The sequence below is a fragment of the Triturus cristatus genome, chromosome 7, assembly GCF_964204655.1.
Source record: "Triturus cristatus chromosome 7, aTriCri1.1, whole genome shotgun sequence".
Lineage (NCBI taxonomy): Eukaryota > Metazoa > Chordata > Amphibia > Caudata > Salamandridae > Triturus > Triturus cristatus.
Window position 1 is genome coordinate 275,009,557 of NC_140590.1, and position 22,216 is coordinate 275,031,772.

Consider the following 22,216-nt stretch of genomic DNA (forward strand, 5'->3'; position numbering starts at 1 on the left):
TCCTGGGGCTCCAGTAGACTGCCACTTACGATAGGATGGGTAGCTGAAATGGACAAATGCATGATCGCCGAAAAAGAGGTTTATAAACGTGGGGGCTGCCCCAAGAAGTGGAATAAAAAATGGGGAGGGTGGAACGCCTTTAGGGGGAAAATATGTACTTCTCCCACGGAAGATATAGCGATGAGATGGCCCAGGTTTGAAGATCCATAATGCCTTCTAATGTGATATGTTCGACTCCAAATACTGTACTGCTTAAATAAGATACCTCACAAATGTACTGTATTAATGATATTGTGCGTTGACTTTATTAAAAAGTTTAATTTAAAAAAAAAAAAATGTGTCAAAAAAAACAAACAAGAGATACTAGACGGGAGGGTAGGCCTGGTATAAGCTGTCTCAGCTAATACCGAAAGGTCAAATAAGTAAGACATCTTTTAAAAATAGAATACCTTGACAGTCTCCTGCCATCCAAGTTGAGCTACTAATGACTCATGGAAGTGGGTATGACAATCTTCAGAATCTCATACAACGCTAAATAATATTTAATCTTAGATGGAGAGGGCCCAAAAAAGTATGGACCTATATCCGACATCCCTTTCCTTCTCAAAGAAAGACCGTGGAAACTATGCAACCACAATGTCACTAACAGGCAATCGGGTGTGAAGCCAGAAGCATTTTCAGATGCCCAGACTTCCATCATTGACATCCAGGATGAAGGAGAGCCAAACTAAAGCTCCTGGGCCTATCAGCGACCTTCAACACCCTCGGCTAAGATATTATGATTCAAATATTGGGTAGGTGATGGGGGTCTAGGCCTTTTTTAGAAGAGATAACCGTAGAATCTGTGTGGGTGTAGGTGATGGGGTTTAGGCCTTTTTTTAGAAAATCTGTGTGGCTGAAACAGAACACTCCTCAACTTGATGCATGCTGAGTGCCCTCAGAGATCAAGTCTATCCTCCGTCTTATATGGTGGCTCCGCTCAACTTCTGCCTCACTTTCTCGTGGGATTGAGGGTTACGTTTCTTTTCTAGTCTAAGTTTCACACCGTATGGTGTTCAGCCTTTCCAGACACAAGGGTCATGACAACAGCAAAGCTGGAAAGGTTTTTGAGTTGATGAGAATTTGGATAGATCAGAACTCTCTACCTTAAGAGAGGACAAGACAAGAGATCCCTATTATCAGCCAATGAGGCAAAAGAAAAGAAAACTAGGAATTCTATTCTAATTTCAGGCAGCAGAGAGTGTCACAAAGGTAATAAAGTAAAAACACTTGGAATAATTTGTGACAGCAAAATGCCAATGTGCAATCAGGTTGACACTGTTTCGCCCACGTGCTATCGCTTAAAAGTGATTTCACAAATATGATCAGACATAACTCCACCTTAAACATATATTCCCAATGTCGGCGTGCATGAGGGGAACAAGTAGAGGGAAGGAGGAAGAGAGAGAGAAGGGCACCTAAAAACATTTCATTTCATACCTGGGATACATGCCATGCCTCCCCCTGTACCAGCCTTGTAACTCAGCGGCAGACCTCCGGTGGGTACCTTTAGGTGGTTTACATTGCCTCTGTAGCACGGTGGTCCTTAAACGACTCATTCCCGTGGGGTAGTCTTGTTTTTTACTTTGTCCATAAAGATCTGGACAACAGTGGCCTCCATGAATATGTACGTCGTGCCAGTGTATTTTACAAGGAATCCGCATGGGTACCAGCCTCTCGCCACAGTGTCAGCATCTCTTAATTTTTTGCAGTTAACTCCTTCTGAGTGTTTATCTACTATGGTCTGGGAATAGGAGGATTTTAAAGGATCCTATAGTTTATCTATGTTCCTAGAAGACATCTGTACCACCACTTCTCACTATTGAGGCTTGTGAGGGTAGCAGTGCAGTCATTAAATTCTGGACCCTGTAGCCCAAATCTTCCGCAGCCAGGATAGATAGAACTCCAAGAAGGTGGGGGTTGGAGGCTCTAGTACCATTTCCCGAATGCTCGGACACTCCCCAAATTCCTTATTCACCTTCAGAGAGGCTTCCAAGTCTCTGAATTCTAATACATGGACGGGATTTTGTTTGATATTTCATGTGCCTCTGAGCCAGTAACACTGTCCATACCGGCGACCTTCTTTTCCTTACTGTATGTGGTATTTTGTATCTCCTAGGTGGTCTTTCCCGGGGGGGGGGGGGGACACCCCCTGCAGTACTCTTGTGAGGCGTGGGTCCTCAGTTCTATTTCTGATCGCCAGGGATACCTCTCTCCCTGTCTCAGCTGTCCTTCGAGGCGCTGTTCAGCATTCTTCAAATGGTTGCCTGCACCAGGTCACCGTGTCTGCCTCCAGAGAGGGAGAGACTGGATACTGACTGGGCAGGATTGAAGCAAGGACGCCCCTCCCACCGTCTTTGCGTGGATATTATACTCTGCAGCCTGCCAGCCTCCTAGTGATGCATTTAGGGTATTTACCCCTTAAGACGTCAGGCCTTTTTGCGTAGACAGACGCCTGCAGCAGCGGCCTCTCCTGATCCAAAGACGCCCAGCGTTGGTGGATGGGGAAGGGAGGCAGATCTGCCTGGCAGGGGATTCCTGGAGGCCAGCTACGGTTCTCCAGAACCATCGAAAGGCAGGGGTTAGGTGCTCATACTGACTTGTGGCAGGCGGGCACATAGCATCTCTGTCGGTTTGTCACTTCCTCACCTCCCCCACCACCACGGGGGAGTGCCGACTCCCAGCAGGTACGTTCTGCAGTGACTCTCACGGGCTCATCTTCTTACATCAACTCCACATGTTGTGGGATTACGCTGGGAGCTTGTGCAGACTCACTGCTGAGCTATGCAGAGGTGCGTGCACAGAGGCGCAACTAGAGCCAAATTTCGGGGGGTTGGGGGGGCGGGGTGAGCTGGGCTAATACAAATTGCGGTGGGGGGTAATTCTTCCAGCAATAGGCAGAGTGGAATGCAGAGGCTCTATGAAGGGGTGAAAAAATAACGAAGCCTCGTTAACAAGTAAAATGGTCTTTTAAAGACCTGTGAAGTACTCGAGTGCGGCTGCAATAAGACGGACGCCAGACCAAAAAACTGCCTGTGTGTGTGCGCCAGGGAAGCTGTCTCAGCCTTTGAGCTCTATGGGCGTTGCGCGCATGTGCGTGCAACAGTCACAACTGAACTACCCAGAAACGCACGGGGCAGTCACCGCGGCGCTGTCCTCGTGCACCCGTCATGCGCGCCGCTATGCCAGAGAGCGTGGAATGCTGGCAGCATTGCGCGGGAAATGGCACCACGGTGAGTCGCTTGGCACAAGGTGCTTACAGGATGCTGGCAGCTGGAGTGCGGCCAGGAACGGCTGGTGACATCACCTTCCTGGAGAAATCAACAGAGGGATTGCATAACCAGCTTCCAGCCCATTGTAGAATCAGATATACATACTCATAGTTCAAATGTGAGGGTGGGAGGCAAACACGAAGGGTGATAGAATGCAGCACAAACAGGACCCAACACCCGATAGGACATACCAGGCTTGGCTCCGGGCGCTCACTATTGACTATATGACTCAGCACCAGCAGGCAAGAAGGTGGACCCTTTACAGTGGCATTTGGATGGCTTGGCTGTGAATTGACATACAGAGCTTGGCACATGGGGACACATACAGTGCTCACGCCAGAGGAGACATACAGCACCACACTAAAGATGATATACAGGACTTGGTTCTCGAGTGGCCATTTACAGGATTAAGCCTTATACGGCACAAAACTCTGGTCCACCTGAAAATCAGTCTTCCGTTAAGGTGCATGGACACCTGCATCAGGGATTCATGGGAAAACAAGGAATGTGTTTTTTGAAAAATCATGGAATTTCTGCACTTATTGAAACCCACGAGCTGAAAGTGGCACAGCATGGAAGAACAAAGTGCAGCGACAGCACGCGCCCCCATGAAGCGGGCACATGGGTTTGCAATGAAGGTCACCTGCTGCTCCACATGTGAACATTCCTACCAAGGCAGAGTTCTCCAACACTTTGTGGCATGGCAGTGGCTATCCCTCCCACAACTCTCAACCCAACATCATAATAAAAACCCGAAAAACTCAAACAGGTACCTGCGAGCCCAAAGACACGCTAAACAGTGGAATTCCCATTGAGACAGTGACGTCCTATTCCTACTGCTGCAAGAGCAGAACTTACCGTTGCTAGCCAGCCATTCATCCACGTTCACTCCCTTGGGCAGCGCCACCAGCATCAATATGTCCGTGTCAACAATGCGTGCGGAGACATAGCGGGGATCCAGGTAGGGCTTGTCTGCCTCGGTGGCTAGCTTCCGCTTGTCCTTTACAGGCTTCCCGCTGCTGGGAGAGGAAGAAGAATCCAGACATCAACATAGGGGAGGAGTGTGCGTGGCGGGAGAGTGATAAGAGAACAGCCCAGGGTTGGTCTCAAAGCTTCAACATAGGGGAGGAGAGTGCCTGGCGGGAAAGCGACGAGGAGACAGCCCGGGATTGGTCTCAGAGCATCAACATAGGGGAGGAGTGTGCGTGGCGGGAGAGGGACGAGGGGACAGCCCAGGATTGGTCTCAGAGCATCAACATAGGGGAGGAGTGTGCGGGAGAAGGACGAGGGGACAGCCTGGGATTGATCTCAGCACATCAACATAGGGGAGGAGTGTGCGTGGTGGGAGAGGGACAAGGGGACAGCCCAGGATTGGTCTCAGAGCATCAACATAGAGGAGGAGTGTGCGGGAAAGGGACGAGGGGACAGCACAGGATTGATCTCAGAACATCAACATAGGGGAGGAGTGTGCGTGGTGGGAGAGGGACAAGGGGACAGCCCAGGATTGGTCTCAGAGCATCAACAGAGGGGAGGAGTGTGCGTGGTGGGAGAGGGACAACCCTGGATTGGTCTCAACATATCAACATAGGGGAGGAGTGTGCGGGAGACGGACGAGGGGACAGCCCGGGATTGGTCTCAGAGCATCAACATAGGGGAGGAGTGTGTGTGGCAGGAGAGGGACAGCCCTGGATTGGTCTCAACACATCAACATAGGGGAGGAGTGTGCGTGGTGGGAGAGGGACAAGGGGACAGCCCGGGATTGGTCTCAGAGCATCAACATAGGGGAGGAGTGTGCGTGGCGGGAGAGTGATAAGAGGACAGCCCATGAATGGTCTCAAAGCATCAGCATAGGGGAGGAGAGTGCCTGGCGGGAGAGCGACAAGGGGACAGCTCGGGATTGGTATCGGAGCATCAACATAGGGGAGGAATGTGCGGGAGAAGGACGAGGGGACAGCCTGGGATTGGTCTCAGCCCATCAACATAGGGGAGGAGTGTGTGTGGCGGGAGAGGGACAAGGAGAAAGCCCGGGATTGGTCTCAGCGCTTTAACATAGGGGAGGAGTGTGCATGGTGGGTGTTGGACTTGGCCCTTTTTGCAGGGTCATCCCTAAACTTTTTGCCTTTCTCCCCGCCTTATTTCTGACATGGTGTTGGTGGTTTTAGGCCTCTGGGCACTTTAGCACTGCTGTCCAGTGTAAAGTGCGTGCGCTCTCTGTGTAACAGTTGGTAAAATTGGCATGCTCTCCCGTAGGAATGCATTTGGGATTCCCTGATCAGTGTGTCAGTGGTAATTCCTGATATAGGAGGAGCAGCGTGGTTTAGTATGTATGGAATTGTAATAATGAATGCTGCGCAATGGTGTGCACAGATTTATTATGACTATTTGAGAAATGCCACTTTTAGAAGTTGGTATTTCTGTGTGCTATGTATCTGCCTGTCTGATGTGAATTGCATGTCTGGCTTGTGAGTGAGAAGGGCTGGGAGGTGCGTGTGGCTCTAGGAGGGAGTCAGCACTGGGCTGAATGGGACATCTGCATTGGGAGTAGTAATCCCCTGACTCTGAATAGGACTGTGCCCAGCCTGTACAATGCTGGCTCCGCCCCCAGTGGGGTGTCTGATCACCTAGCCCCCACCTGACAAAGGGGAAGAGGAGCTTGGAAAACAAAGTGCTCCAAATCCCCCCTGAACCAGTTGCATCTGATTCCCCCAAACCCTACACTGCAGAGCAAAGGAGAAAGTAGTATACATGTAGGAGCTGTGACCCCATGTGTGCTATGCTGGTGTGCTGTTCCTGACTTGCTGGAGGGCTAGCTGCTGCTGGGGCCCAGGAGGAACCGCCGTGGGGGCTTACCTCCCTGCTGGAGGGCCCGTGTACTGGCCTTCCTGGGCTCGGCTATGCCCCATGGACCCAAGGACTTTGTTTGCCTCCAGTGCTTGGTGAGCGCAGTATTTTAATTCCCCTGAAGAGGAAGAGTGTGGGCTGCGCAGTGCTGAGCTGCTGCCCCCTTTGAGAGGGAATCCCCATCATAGGGATTCCCCCGTGATGCCTTGGGAGCGGGTGCCCACCCCGCTTAATGTTTATGTTAGCCGCATTGTGCCAAGAGGAGCGGGTGCCCACCCCGAGTATTTGTTCTCGATCGGGAGCCCACCCTGCTTTTTGTTTTATTGCGAGAGGGTGCCCACCCCGCTGTGTGCTTGTGCTCGCAGCGGGTGCCCACCCCATATGGAGGAGTTTTATTTTAGCTTGCGGGTGCCCACCCCGCTGTGTGCTTGTTCTGGCGGGTGCCCACCCCGCGTTTCACCTCCGCGGCCCGATCCGAAAGTGAAAAGGACCGGCTGGAGGCTGCCAATGACAGCGCAGCCGGAGAGCAAGTCAGGCAACGTGGTGCCTGATGTGGGGCGGGATTTCCGCATCATCGAGCGAAGCCCCGTGTCCACAGGAGAGCCGGGAGAAGTCCCTGCAGCAGCCCGTGGTGACTGAGGCGGAGGGGGCCCGATGCACATTGTCGGTGCCTGCCCCCTGCCGCACAGGAGAAAATGCCGCCTGAGACCGGAGAAGAGAGCATATGAAGCCTCCCGAATCAAGAGAGGAGACCAGGAGAAGTGGTGCCGGTCCCGCAGTGAGAAAGAGCCCGGTGAGTGAGGGCTGATCTCTGGTGGGAGGCCGCAATGATTGTACTAAGTCCCGTGGGGGCTTGGGGGCATTTCTCGGTACCCGGTTGGTGCCGTTCAAGACACAGTGCCGGTTCTAGTGTCTGGGCGGTCCCGCGAGAATGTGGGCCACCCCAACGATGGGCATAGTTGTTGAGAGAGGGCCCAGAGGGGCCCGTGCCTTCCAGTTTGGCCATTGTCTACTGCTGCCCCGCTTGCTAGAGGGCAGCTGCAATGATGGCGGCCATTTGATTTAAGCCCAGTGGGGCTGAAGGGGTACAGATGTGCCAGGGCCCCTTCACTTTGGTTATTCCCAGCTGCGCCGCACCAGCGTGGGCAGCTGCAATGTTGGCGGCATATTTATGATAGAGACCCGGTGGGGACCCACCCAAAGGGCACAGTGAGTGCCCAGGCCCAAGTTCTATTTCACAGCTGCACGGCAATTAGCGGCAGCTGCAACGTTTAGGCTGACATTTCTTTTCGGGCATCTTTAGTGTGACAGGAGTGAGGTACACTCATGTGCCCCAGCGTAATTGCGCACTTTTGGATGTTGCTGCATTGGCAGCCACCCTGAAATTTGGGACACAGGGCATTTGAACCCTCTTAGAAGGCCAGTTGGCCAGGGGGACTGTTAAGTTAATACGGCGCCAGGCCCTAATGTGATTTATGTGGTGCGCAGGAAATGTGATTCATGTACTGTGATGTATGCACCCTGATTTATGCCTCTAATGTGGTTTATGTTTATGAGGTTATTTGCCTACTGTGGTTTATGCTTGTGAGGTTATTCTCCATTGTGAGTTGTGCCTAATGTGATCTCTGATTAGGATGCTATGGTTTAATATGTTTAGGCTTATGATGTTGACGCATAATATATTTTGCCCCTGATGGGATACTGTGCATAATATGATTTATGTTGCAGGATAATGCATAGTACAGTGTTGGCCAGTAATTACTGGTTGTGTTCTACGTTTATTATTGGTTCTACATCTACTATTTTCACTTTGTGATGGTTCCGACAGTGGCCCAATTGGCCCTGTCATGTGTATATAATCCCCTGTGAATATTGTCTAGTGTCAGCTGGCACAGTGTAAATGTGTGGTTATGTTTCTAATGTGTTTATGATAATACAAAGCCTGTTTTTTATATAACCTTGTGTGGAGTTTCTTTTGTGGTGTGCCTAGTGTGTTTCTGCTGTGTGTGTGTGTGTGTTGCGCAAACGCTTTACACATTGCCTCTGGGATAAGCCTGACTGCTCGTGCAAAGCTACCAAGGGGGTGAGCAGGGGTTATCTTCAGCGTGTAACTTCCTTGCCCTGACTAGAGTGGTGGTTTCTGTCTGGCTTTGGCGCAAGCCTTAGCCAACCAGAAATCCCATTGCTAACATTGGTTGTCAGCGGTGAGGATAGGATTTGCGTTTGCGCAGTACCACAGCGACAACTGGTTGCACTACAAACTCTGCATTTAGAGAATCACGTTTGTGGATTATTTCTACTGATTTAGTTTTCTCCTCAAGAGTGTCATTTATAAATGGTGTTTTCTGCTCTTTTATTTGGGTGGCAGAAGAGAGAAAATGACAGGGCGAGGACGCCAGTAGGTGGGGAGGATCCCATAGATAGGGAGTCCCTTGCTGGGTCCAGTGCCAGGGTCCGTGCCCCATCCCTTTTCCTGTCCCCAGAGGAGTGGGTGGATAGGAGGGAAGAAAGGGAGTATCAGCTGGCATTGGGAAGGCTCCATGTGGAGCTAGCGCAGCTGAGTGTGGAGGAGAAGAGGCTAGCTCTGGAGGGTAGGTTATCCCCTGAGTGTAGTTTGAGTTGTCTGGATTCACCAGTAAGGGTGGGATCCAGTGGTGGCAGCAATATGGAGTCCAGTGCAGGAAGTCCCATTCCCATTTCCCAGTGTATGGTACCTGGTTCCCAGTTAGAGGGGTACAGATTGAGATTCAGGGGCAGTAAGGAACTGTCTCACGAGTGTTGGGGGGAGTTTGTGGAGGAATGTTGTGATGCACTGGACGATTGGTTGATGGTTAGCACGGTAAATGATTTTGAAGGGCTGTTCAACCTGGTTGTCAGAGAGCACGTGTTCAGTAATTGTTTTCTGGGGTTGCGCCAACACCTGTTGGGGTGTAAGTCCTCTGATCCCAGGGAGCTTGCACGGGAGGCAGACCTCTGGCTGTGTGCCGGAGGGTCTGGAGAGGCATTGGGGAGTGATTCCAAAAGTAGTGGCTTGGGTATCTTCCGGTCCTGTGTGGTGGAAGAGGTTCAGTGTAGCCCAGCTAGGTCCCAGTGTAGTGGGAGGGGTGTAGGGGCTCACGTCCTGTCTCAGTGAAGAAGGACTGAGTGTAGGATTGTGTGTCCCAAGGTGCCAGAAATCCAGTCTCAGGGCCTGGAGGGTTCCTTAAGGGAGCGCCAGGTCGGGGGCCTAGGCTGCACTTGTAGGCCATTTGACGAGGGTCTCCTAGTGTCAGAAGAACGTGGAGTGTCTGTAAGCAGAGCTCCAGCGGTTCTGGTGTCTGGCGGTGCCGCTTCAGTTGGGAGGGTGCAGAAGTCCAGAGTGAGGGTTGAGAGGGGGGATGTGTTCCCCAGTGGGAGAACCAATGGGTCAGGGCCCAGCCGGAAGGGCTGAGTCTCCTAGGAGTGACCATGGCGACACCACCTCTGTCCTGGGGGATCTTCACGCACTGTCAGATGGACATGGGTCGGGAGATCTGCGCCAGGCAGACTGTCACACAACACATTAGTCATGTTTTACACTCGGGGGGATACTGTGTGCATCCCCAGAAGTCCTGGCGTGCCAGGCAAGTGCTCAGTCGCGGTGTTCAGCCCCAAGGTTGGGAGGCCAGGTTCAGGATCTGCCTGACCTGGAGGGAAGGACTTCTGTAACCAGTGTCCTGACCGGTTTTGGCTTCCAGGGGTATCGCTCCAAGGTGGGAGGGTGCAGAACTCTGGAAGGCGGTGAAGAGGGAGGGAGCCCTCGCCTCTGACCCTGGTGCAACCTGAGGGTTTAGGCCCTAGGTTGGGAGACTTGGAAACTTCGTGATCGAGGGGGAATCCCTGCCAAAGAGGACAGCTGAATAGACTGAGGAAAAGTGCCGCCATTGCTGTGTGTCTGGGGGCTGACCTACAGTTTGCAGTTCCTGCTGAGGAAGAGGACTAAGGGACTTTGCTGTGTACTGTGTCCCACCCCTGCTTCAAGAGGAACTGTGCTGTGTGCTTTGTTTTTCTGAAGACAAGAGTCTCCGAGGGTCTGAGTGAGCTGGCCTCCTGTTAGGGAGTTTCAGCTGGTGAAATTTGTGTTCCTGGGGTGCCTCTCCAAGGAGGAGGGTACGGAACCCCAGAAGAAGAGGTAGGGAGAGGAGCGCCTCACCCGTGACTTCTGGTCAGCCTGAGGGTGCGGACCCTAGGTTGGAGGATCAGTGGCAGTTTGGAACTGCCCTGATGAGAGGAAGAGTGGAGAATGGTTACTATGTGCCAGGGGTTACTGCCCCCCACTCTGTGGATTGGCAAGGACCAGTGACATCTGGGTGGCCTAGGGCCTGGTCCTGGCTGTGGACAGCTAGGTAGTACCAGTTGGACCTGAGAGCTTTGACAGAGGGAACCACCTGGGTTCAGAGTGGCGTAGAACTGGAGGGTGTCTCTGCAGTTTCAGGCCCACGTCCGTGTTCTATTGCCCAAGACAGGGAATACCATCAAGGTGGTGAATGGTCTACCCTGCGTTTTGGCTGGAGGGGGGTTGTGTTGGACTTGGCCCTTTTTGTAGGGTCTTCCCTAAACTTTTTGCCTTTCTCCCTGCCTTATTTCTGACATGGTGTTGGAGGTTTTAGGCCTCTGGGCACTTTAGCACTGCCGTCCAGTGTAAAGTGTGTGCGCTCTCTGTGTTACAGTTGGTAAGATTGGTCTGCCCTCCCATAGGAATGCATTGGGGATTCCCTGATCAGTGTGTCAGTGGTAATTCCTGATATAGGAGTTGCAGCGTGGTCGAGTTTAGTATGTATGGAATTGTAATAATAAATGCTGCGCAAAGCCGTGCGCAGATTTATTATGTCTATTTGAGAAATGCCACTTTTAGAAGTTGGAATTTCTGTGTGCTATGTGTCTGCCTGTCTGATGTGAATTGCATGTCTGGCTTGTGAGTGACAGGGGCTGGGAGGTGTGTGTGGCTCCAGGAGGAGCAGGGTGAGTCAGCACTAGGCTGAATGGGACATCTGCATTGGGAGTAGTAATCCCCTGACTCTGAATAGGACTGTGCCCAGCCTATACAATGCTGGCTCCGCCCCCTGTGGTGTGTCTGATCACTTAGCCCCCACCTGAGAAAGGGGAAGAGGAGCTTGGAAAACAAAGTGCTCCAAATCCCCCCTGAACCAGTTGCATCTGGTTCCCCCAAACCCTACACTGCAGAACAAAGCAGAAAGGAGTATAAATGTTGGGGCTGTGACCCCATGTGTGGTGCTGTTCCTGACTTGCTGGGGGCTGGCTGCTACTGGGGCCCAGGAGGAACCGCCATGGGGGCTTACCTCCCTGCTGGAGTACCCTGTGTGCTGGCCTCCCTGGGCCCAGCTATGCCCCATGAACCTAAGGACTTTGTTTGCCTCCAGAGCCTGGTGAGCGCGGTATTTTAATTCCCCCAAAGAGGAAGAGCGTGGGCTGCGCAACGCTGAGCTGCAGCCTCCTTTGAGAGGGAATCCCCATCATAGGGAATCCCCCGTGATGCCTTGGGAGTGGCTGCCCACCCCGCTTTATGTTAATGTTAGCCGCGTTGTGCCAAGAGGAGCGGGTGCCCACCCCACGTGGTTGTGTTTGCAGCGGGTGCCTACCCTGCATGGAGGAGTTTTAAGTTTTATTTTAGCTTGCAGGTGCCCACTCCGCTTGTGTGCTTGTTCTGGGGGGTGCCCACCCCGCCAGTATCTTTAATCGAAGCGGGAGCCCAACCCGCGTTTCACTGCTGCGGTCCGATCCGAAAGTAAAAAGGACTGGCTGGAGGCTGCCAATGGCAGCGCAGCCAGAGAGGAAGTCAGGCAACATGGTGCCTGATGTGGAGCGGGACTTCTACATCACAGAATGAAGCCCCACGTCCACGGAAGAGCCGGGAGAAGTCCATGCAGCAGCCCGTGGTGATTGAGGCAGAGGGGGCCCGAGGCACATTGTAGGTGCCTGCCCCCGCCGCACGGAAGAAAATGTCGCCTGAGACCGGAGAAGAGAGCAGATGAAGCATCCCGAATCGAGAGAGGAGACAGGGAGAAGTGGTGCCGGTCCCGCAGCGAGAAAGAGCCCGGTGAGTGAGGGCTGATCTCTGGCGGGACGCCGCAATGACTGTACAAAGTCTCCGTGGGGGCTTGGGGACATTTCTCGGCACCCAGTTGGTGCCGTTCAAGACACAGTGTCGGTTCTAGTGTCTGGGCGGACCTGTGGGAGAGCGGGCCGCCCCAACGATGGGCATAGTTGTTGAGAGAGGGTCCAGAGGGGCCTGTGCTTTCCAGTTTGGCCATTGTCTACAGCTGCCCAGCTTGCTAGAGGGCAGCTGCACCGATGGGGCCAGTTTGATTTAGAGAGGCCCAGTGGGGATGAAGAGGCACAGATGTGCCAGGGCCCATTCACTTTGGTTATTCCCAGCTGCGCCGCACCAGCACGGGCAGCAGCAATGTTTGTGGCATATTTATGATAGAGTCCCGATGGGGACCAACCCAAAGGGCACAGTGAGTGCCCAGGCCCACGTTCTATTTCACAGCTGCACGGCAATTAGCGGCAGCTTCAACGTTTCGGCTGACATTTCTTTGGGGGCATCTTTAGTGAGACAGGAGTGAGGTACACTCATGTGCCCCAGCGTAATTGCGCACTTTTGAATGTTGCTGCAATGGCAGCCGCCCTGACATTTGGGACATAGGGCATTTGAGCCCTCTAAGAAGGCCAGTCGGCCAGGGGGACTGTTAAGTTAATAGGGCGCCAGGCCCTAATGTGATTTATGTGGTGCATAGGAAATGTGATTCATGTACTGTGATTTATGCACCCTGATTTATGCCTCTAATGTGCCAGTAATTACTGGTTGTGTTCTACGTTTATTATTGGTTCTACATCTACTATTTTCACTTTGTGATGGTTCCGACAGTGGCCCAATTGGCCCTGTCATTTGTATATAATCACATGACAGGGATTGGTCTCAGCGCATCTACATAGGGGAGGAGTGTGCGTGGCGGGAGAGGAACAAGGGGACAGCCCAGGATTGGTCTCAACACATCAAAATAAGGGAGGAGTGTGCGTGGCGGGAGAGGAACAAGGGGACAGCCCAGGATTGGTCTCAACACATCAAAATAAGGGAGGAGTGTACGTGGCGGGAGAGGGACAAGGGGACAGCTCGGGATTGGTCTCAACACATCAAAATAAGGGAGGAGTGTGCGTGATGGGAGAGCGATAAGGGCACACCCCGGGTTTGGTCTCAGCACATCAACATAGCGGAGGAGAATGTGTGTCGCAGGAGAGGGACAAGGGGACAGCCCGGGATTGGTCTCAGCGCATCAACATAGGGGAGGAGTGTGCGTGGCGGGAGAGGGACAAGGGGACAGCTCGGGATTGGTCTCAGCGCATCAACATAGGGGAGGAGTCTGCGAGGCGGGAGAGGGACAAGGGGACAGCCCGGGATTGGTCTCAGCACATCAACATAGTGGAGGAGAATGTGTGTCGCAGGAGTGGGACAAGGGGGCAGCCCGGGATTGGTCTCAACACATCAACGTAGAGGACAGACTCTGCGTCAGAGGGGGGAATTGAAAGAAGAGAACGTATTAGTGGACTTACTGTTTTTTGTAGCCTAGCAGCTTTCCCACAGCTTGGAAAACCATTGTGGCTGAATGGGCACCAGCCAGGGTGCACAGAGCTCCGCGCAGTCCGCAGAGCCGCCTCAAACCCAACCCGCAGGGCAGCGGGCAGAAGCCAGAGTCCAGCAATATCCTCGGAGCAGTCTCTCTCTCTCTCACGGCTTACCCTGCTGGACACACAGAGTCACTGAAGGACCAGCCCTGCAAGAGAAGGACAGGTAGAGCAGGTGTGAGTCACACTCAGAGACAGGAAGGGCCAGGTGCAATGCACACTCACTAGTGTGAGTAGGTGTAGCGTGAAGATTGTCACCAAACTCATTAAGGACATCGCTTGAGCAGTCACAGTGTTACATAAGGAACTGAAGACAGCAACAACACATGGGGAAGAGTCAATGCTCCCTGAACATATGGGCAGGGCGTTCCTGCGCCGGACACTGCAAACAGATAGTAACTGCATGAACTTTAAACATTTATATATGTTTACCTTTGTACATTAACTGTATGTTGGTGCACAGAGAGGAACACAGCGTAACGTACGCTTATGTAGACACTGCAGACTGGTAAAGACCATCTATACCTTTACTGGACCTCTACACCAATCCACACTTGGGGGGAAAGAGGGGTGTGGAACTGTTTCTAACCTAGAGGGGGGGGTGGGGGGATATACTGTTTCTAACCTAGAGGGGGGGGGGGGGGGTGCTTATGGGACGAACAAGCAGCAGATTCCTCGCATTGGCACCGGGTGCGACTCCTAGTGAGCAGGCTCCCAACTGTACCAGTTACTAAGTACACAAAAGTGTATTCAGTGGTAGGTAAAAAATTCGAGGAATCATATCTGCGAGGGGAGTGATGGGCCCCTAAGGGTCAGATAACAGATTTAACAACACAGTAGCAGTCACTCCGTGGAAAACCGACAGGAGGGCGGAAAAAGAGGGCAGGGCTGTGTGCCCAGAGCGAGCTGTGATATTCCAGCATTAGAAACCACACTCTACCTTTGTGAGAAACTCCAGCGAGCAGTAGGCTGGCACCACGCAGGCGGCTGAGCCAGCTGACAAACCAGGGATTTTCTTTGCCTTTCCAGCTGGTTTCAAGGCCGCCATAGAGTTGCTTTTTCTTTGCTTAGTTTTGCTTTCTGAACGCACTTAACGTTTGAAGACCACTGCTCAGACATTTGTGCCTTGGTTTCATGACACCAAACACTGTACGTGTCACCCCGTTTCCTTCCTTAAACTGTGATATCTGCAGCCGCAGCGGCATAGGGAGGCTATGTGTATGTGGCTGCTATTCCATGATGTCAGTGGCCTTCGACACCGTCCACCATCTGGCACTACTACTGCCGGGCTTCCAAAGCAGGGACACCACAGGGACAGGGTTCTGCATACATGCATGTGTATTTGTAAAGCGCACGTTTACCCAGAAGAGTATATATTGGGGCTGAATAACAGATATTTATTGTTACCCAACTCAATGGTATTCACTTTATCGACCTCAGAAGGATGAAAGGCTGAGTGGACCCACCAGGATTTGAACCTGTGCCCATGAGGTCGATCACAGGCCCCTACAGTGGGCCCATTAGTCCAATAAGCCACTTGACCAGACCAGTTTCACTTCCTTCCACTCGGATAAATCCATGGGCCAGATGCATAAACTGCATTTTGCAGTATGTGAAATATTATTACAGTAGTAACACTCCTGCCCTACAAAATGCTATTAAAAAACCTACTGGCGGAGACCACGAACACTCCTGCCTCCTCTATGCAGAGATCTCTGTACATGTTGGTATACGTTTTGGGAGTACATGTGGGAGGGTCCGGGGGAGTGTCTGGAAAATGCTTACTCCTAGTGGTGTGGGGTGTACGGAGGAGTTTAGGAAGGGACATGCAAATATAAAGATCAATTAACAAAAGAGTAAGCCTTTGCTATTCACAAACGAGACCTCTAGAGTTAATCCAGCCATAACAGGCCCAAAACGAGATTAAATGTAGTCCGGCTCAACCTTGTAATAAGCCCACTACCACACGTGACCATCCTCAGGATCTGCAACTCATTATGACACAAAATAATGGAGATAGGGACATAAAATGACTCCCAATAAGAAATAATAAGAAATACATTAAATTGTGTTGTTAAAAACGTATCTTGATTAAAAAAAAAAATATTCTATGATTTTGAAAACAATTAACTGATTTATTTAAAAATGTAATTAAATTTGTAAATACATTTTTTGAATTTTGGTAAATTAATACAAACTAATATACCTATTCATTGAATGTAATACACACTTGTTAACTATTAAGATGCTAGTGAGTTTTGTTTTTTTATAAACAATAATATATTTTCTATATTTATTTAATGATGAGTTAATGTAATGTAACATTTTATTGTATTAATTCAAGGTTGATAATATTTTACATCAGTTTACATTTAAAAAATGTTGATCATTTTTTAAGAATTGATCAATTTTATTAATTTTCTTTATACTTTCCTACAGAGAGATAGTCGCCCCAATGGCGAAGATCACTGCCTAAGCGTGAAAGTTTATTAGTAATAACTTAACACTCATTAATTCTATCTTAGATGTCTTCATCCTCTGAACTGAGGAGATGGGTACATGTAAGTCTACACTTAGGTGTAAATCGGCACTCGGGAAATGTTGACTAGTAAAAACCTCAAACTTACACTTATATACAAGAGTAAATGTACATGTGAGTAAATCTACACATGTAAATTGAACTTTGTGATTATGGCCCTCTTAAGTGTGCAAATAGACTTACCCCGTTTTCCACTTCTCCCTGTCACATAAGCATCACACAAGGCTCAATCAGGGCCGCTTAAGTTATTCAACGTGGAGTATTAACGTGGAACAACTCAAAGTTACTTCACCAGGAGGACACCAAAGTTCCCAAAGAAAGCAACGAAACACAACTTTATCTGACAATTGGTCCATATCATGCCTGAAACTATTCAGACACAGCTACAGGACATCTCCCTTAAACTCAACCCAACCAAGCTTCCTCCAGTCACTGGCAGCACACCGCCATGTCTGGTCCAGGCATGGCTCTGCGGAACGGATCTCCCCGTCCTTCAACCCGAGTCAAATGTCTACGCTTTTACATAGATTTCAGAAAAATACCCCAGGCCGCATGACGAAATGAAGTCTTGCTTCCCACAAAAGTTCACCATCATCGCATATGAACTAGGTTAACGCCCTGCCAACTGGCCTCAAGTGTGTTCTGTACACAGCGGCCCATCAGATCCAAAACCACGAGGAATCAGAAGGTGCCACCCACGCTCTGAACAAATTGCACTGGCTTCGCCTTCCATCAACTTCAAAGCATGTTGTCTAATCGGCCAAGTCTGTCCAGGGATGAAACCATGCGATTTGGCAAGCAAGATGAAAGCCTCTGGCGGCGCTAGCAAAACACACCCTCGCACCACACTCCAAAGACAATGAACCACCAAGAGCACCCTGAGAAACAGGAAGAACACACTGAGAAACAGGAAGAACACACTGAGAAACAGGAAGAGCAACCTGAGAAACAGGAAGAACACACTGAGAAACAGGCTTCCTTGAGGCCACGATCGTACTCTGTACATACCCAGACAAAATAAATAATGAAAACACTATTCCGATGCTGCTCAAGGGATAGTTTAAGCTCAAGCCTTAACTTCCAAGGTAAGTGGCCTCTTCTTAACGTGCTAGATCTTCAGCATCACAAGAGCGCGCCATCTCGCCTGGGCTCCTGCAGCCGAAACAGGTCCAAGTTCTCACATCGGGTGTGGCAGGAAGGTTCCAGTGGAGATCTGAAGACAGAGGGACCCCGGTTACCACTACAAAACACATTGGCTGGACCATAATGGTTCTTTTGTTGTGGTAAACATCCTTTACAACGACTGCGTTACAACGCAGTCCATTACCCTGAATTTTTTACTCCGCAAAATCTTTTACAAGGCAGGGCTTTACACCGCAAACCAGTACAACGCCCTGGTGGAGTTAGAATAGTAAATTGCGTTGTAATGGACAATGCGTTGTAATGGATTGCGTTGTAAAGCCCTCAGTTGTAAAATATTTTGGAGTAAAAAATGTGGGGTAATGGCACGCGTTGTAAACGCGTGCGGAGTAAAGGGTCATATTCTTTTGATGTCCCAGTGTGGATCATACGGTCCCTTTTCTATTCCCTTTCCTTGTTTTTTTGTACAACACTCTGACGCGCCGCAGGGGCATGGTCCACGCTTGATTTTGATAGAAGATCTCCAAGTGTATGAGCCAGGAAAAAAAATGTGTTGCAATGCGTTGTGTCAATGATCCTCGCTCTGTCTGGGATGAAATAGTTGACAAATGTTCAAATGAGAGGCAGGGATGAAACTGAACAAGCACTTGTGAAGAGGGATTGCCTGTCTAAACCCATGCAGGGGGACAGCCGGTCATCTATGAACTAAGCCTTTGGTTATACAAGCAGAAGGTGAGCATGCTACATATGGAGGCGGTATCCTGGATATTTTGAACTCTACTACAGAAGCTAGCAGACTGGGCAATGATCCAACAAGGCTAGAATACAGAGTACAGGATATTTTGTAAGCTGTTCCAGGCTCTGGAATCTCCAAATTAACCCTGGAATCAACAAATGAGGCCTTCTGCTTGGGGGGGGGGGCTTCAAGGCCCAGTATTAAAGTCTGTACGCTGGATACTCTGCCCCTACCCAAGGCAGTGACCGGCTCAGTGACGTCCAAATGTGTTCTCAAGTCTTTCTCATGGATAAAGTAATCTGCCCCGGGCTCAGTAATGCCAAAAACCTGTAGTGAGTATCTTACATATGGTGCCCTCTTCAGGTTCTATAAACCTTGGTATACCCATATACATCATAGAGGCGCGTATCCTGGCTATCATGACTTGTACCCAAAGGTGGCCCCAGAAACACCAACATCAGACCTGGAATTGGAATCCTGGATACGTGTCCCTTGAGATTGTTGGAAGGATATTCTGTCCCATGGATATTCGGGATTCGATATTCCCGGCCTGCTCCCCTCCAAGGTGCCTTTGTTGATGTGACAGACTTCATGCAGATTTTCCCTTGCAAGCCCTGTAGGCCATCTTGGAAGGATTAGGGAATCCATGCAGTTATCTTGCAAAGCCAAAGTTCTCAGAGAACAAAGAAGGGACCAGAGTAGATTTGACTGAGATGCTCTGCAGCCAGAACTGTTAAACACTGAGGTACCTCTGCTGAGATGTATCGACCATCACTACCTTCATGCATTATTTGACGCCATCTTTGGCCCCACTCATGCAGTCTGAACTCCCGCTCCTAAAATGTACTCTCCTTTGAACACTTTGTGCCGCTCCCATCCACTTTGTTGTGCAAATGCCCTGAAAGATGTCCCTGTTACTGCCTGATCAGATTTCTGTATCTTGAACATGGCACACCCTTTGGACTCCTCTGCTTTCTGCCAGTGACCCCTAAACTAGAGAGGAACTGATCATCCAGGACCAGTTCTTTGTATTCAGTTGGACTGAAGAATGAGCTCTGCGGCACACAGATGTCAGAGCTTCACATCTTGCATCACTGGGACAACAAGCATTGGTCTTCAACAAAGCCATGCCGACGGGATATTAGGAGCTGACTGACCTTTAGGGCAAGAGCAGGGTTCATCAGTCTAGATCTGCTCTGAGGAGGACTCGAGGAACTGAGCATGGCCAGGACCATAAGAGTCCTTGTCAGGGGGGCGTGAACAAACTCGAAGGATTCTACTCAATGGCTTTGGACAAGGCGGACCGATGACTGTGTCCTGCACAGTACTTACCCTGGTGCACCTGCGGTTGATGCCCATTTGGTGCTTCTGGGGCAGCGCACTGAGGCAACTCCTCAAGGTTTTTTGATCCCTTCTACTTGTCCCAACCTGACACCTATCAGATTGAGCCAGGTGAATATCTTCCTACAGGTGTGATGATAGGGGCCAGTGTATCAGAGCTGCCAGACTCCGGCCACACGATTGTGGGCACTTGGGTACCAGCCGGCAGATGAGTTCCATAGCTCGCAGGGGCACTCTGCAGCATCACGGAGGAGCTGGCTTCATCCACCCCAGGGCGAGGCAGACAAGCTGGTGCTCTTCCGCCTTTGGTTCACAGTTTGGCGGTATACACTGAATTCTGCAACATGCGATTTTTCGCACCTGGTTAAGTTATTGGCATCTCTCAGAAATGGACCACCCGCCCACCTCCATGGTAGGTAGGTAGGTGGGGCAAACCCTTCACTCTGAAGTCTCAGGGGCCAATTTCTGTCCCAGGAACCAGGCTACCCAAAAAGGTGTTGCCCCATCGTGTCCTTCCGGCCTTAGAAAGAGAAGCTTATGATGACATCAGAGATGACTCAGGCCCATGTCACATCCGGATTCTGGTTTGTGTTTATAGTGTGAACTCGAGGGAGCGTTTCCAAAGGTCTCCCCCACCTCCCTCCCTCTGCCTCCCATAATCCCTGCCCTCGAGTACACATTCTGCCCTCCTTTGACCGCTAGCCCTGCTCTGTTGAAACCCCCAGAGAGACAATTCCACAAAACGCACGTGCTTGGATTGAAAAGGGGATACACGGACTTCCTTTTGAAATATACGTTTGAAATTAATTGATTTATCATAAACTCTTGGCACCAATGTTCAGGCGTGTGTTTTCTTTCTTTTAACTTCAATTCGTGGCGAGTGGCTTTGAAATATGTTAGAAGGGCCTGTTCGATTTTCGGCGTTGGTGAAAAGCAGCACAGTGGTGTCATCCGCAAAATGGCTCAGCGAGTTAAAATACTTCCCAGTGACCTGGAGGTCTCAACAAGATCACGTACCGGAAAGGTCGACTGAGCTTTCCGTCGTTTTACGGTCAATACATTGAGTAAAATTAAACTGAGTAATACCAAGCCCATTTGTTTAAAGCGCTTAGAGGCAACAAAACTGCAGTTTGCAGCACTATATAAAAAAACAAGCCATCAGAAATAAGCGTCTTTACTGAAATGGCCTGTAGTAGACCATGTGATGATAGTATGGCCACCTTTTTAGAGGCGCTGTATACAAATGTATAAGACTTTACCATTTACGTAAACATATATTAAACAGCAGTGAATCACGAGGCCAGGGTGGGCTTCAATAGAGAACGCCTACACTACGGGGCGCTCATGGAGCAATCTGCATATGTAAATCAGACGTATGCATGTGCAAATGCCCTAGTTATGAATGCCAAAGCAGCTTTCTAATTCCAAAACGTGGGCTTTGAACTTGTAAATGGACTGGCTCACATGCACATCTTAAAGTAAGTAAGGCAGTGATGGGGAGTGACATCGGAACGGGATTCACAAAGGCTTTCCAGGAGGACGGCTTAAAGTCTGTGATTGGTTCCCAGCAGCACTTCGGAGACTCCTGGGGTTTCCTGCGAGTCATGGCTCGTCTTTCTTTCATGATCGTGCCCTGTGTGGCACAGAGTGGTCAAAGCACTGCATTCTGGGTAGCGCCAGAGCCATCTCCAATAATTACTACGCACTTCCTGGAGCGAACAGCTGCCCTCGGTGATCTCTGCAGTGGGTTCAACAATGCCCACACACAAGGCCGACGTTCCAGGAAGCACTGCCTTTAAACTATGTACACATTGCATTCTTCGAATGATTGACGGAGGTAAACACAGCTCCCAGCTCCACCGCAGACGCTCGGTGCGCTCTGAGACACAACGGATTTGCCAGTATTGTGCAATCCGAGTAAGGGCACGTCAGATTTCCAGTGCTATCTCCGGGTCATGGCTGCCCCAAAACAGTAGCATCATGATCTGTCCCCAAGGCAGCGCCAGGCCCTTGGATTCTCACGTCACGCAGAGCCATAAATCCATATCTGGGATGCAGAGCGTAAAGCAAAATGAAGCCCCTAATCCCCCCCCCCCCCCGCAGAATACAAGTCTCCCATTTCTCAAAGATAACAAGCGGCCTTGGGCTCACCAAGGGCCCCTGAAGATTTAGATACTGCCCCCCCCCCGCACCCCCGCCCCCGCACCCATTCACATAGGCTGCTGCACGGGGGGCCTGCCTAATGTCCATGCCGGGGTGCTTTTTGTTCTTTTAAACTCTTCTTAAGAATGTACCAGTGTCATTCATGTCCGCGCAAAGCCAGACCGCTGTCTCCCTCTGCCCAGGGCTCTGCAATGCCAACACAAGGCTGCAGATCTGTGGCCAGGACAAGGTGCCCTCCTCCAGAAGGGTCGGTGATGCCCGTGCAGTGCATGGAGTCTTTATCTTTGAAACCGTGCCCTCTGCCCAGGGCTCTGTTATGGCAACACGAGGCCTGGGTCTGTAGCTGGGGCATGTGCGCTCTTTTTTGTTACATCAAAAGAATTGTATTGCTTACGTCACAAACATTAAGGGGGTCCTGCCATGTAAAGAACAGATGGAATAGGGTGAGACCGCGTTTACATGCTTAAGCCTGATAACAGATGC

At 50.5% G+C, this 22,216-nt stretch overlaps 1 protein-coding gene across 3 annotated transcripts in view; it reads right to left on the reverse strand.

Annotated features, from left to right (window-relative positions):
- The window catches only part of LOC146809399 (MOB kinase activator 2-like), a 100,244-nt gene that overhangs the window by 24,246 nt on the left and 53,782 nt on the right, over window positions 1-22,216 (reverse strand). For 2 of the 3 annotated variants that reach the window (XM_085616240.1, XM_085616239.1), the window contains exons 2-3: window positions 13,743-13,963; window positions 4,170-4,330 (exon numbers count right to left, since the gene is read on the reverse strand). In XM_085616240.1, coding sequence (XP_085472366.1) covers window positions 4,170-4,330; window positions 13,743-13,786 — 205 coding nt within the window. In that variant the 5' untranslated portion in view covers window positions 13,787-13,963. The remainder of the gene's footprint in view (window positions 1-4,169; window positions 4,331-13,742; window positions 13,964-22,216) is intronic. The other variant, XM_085616241.1, reaches the window with a different exon arrangement.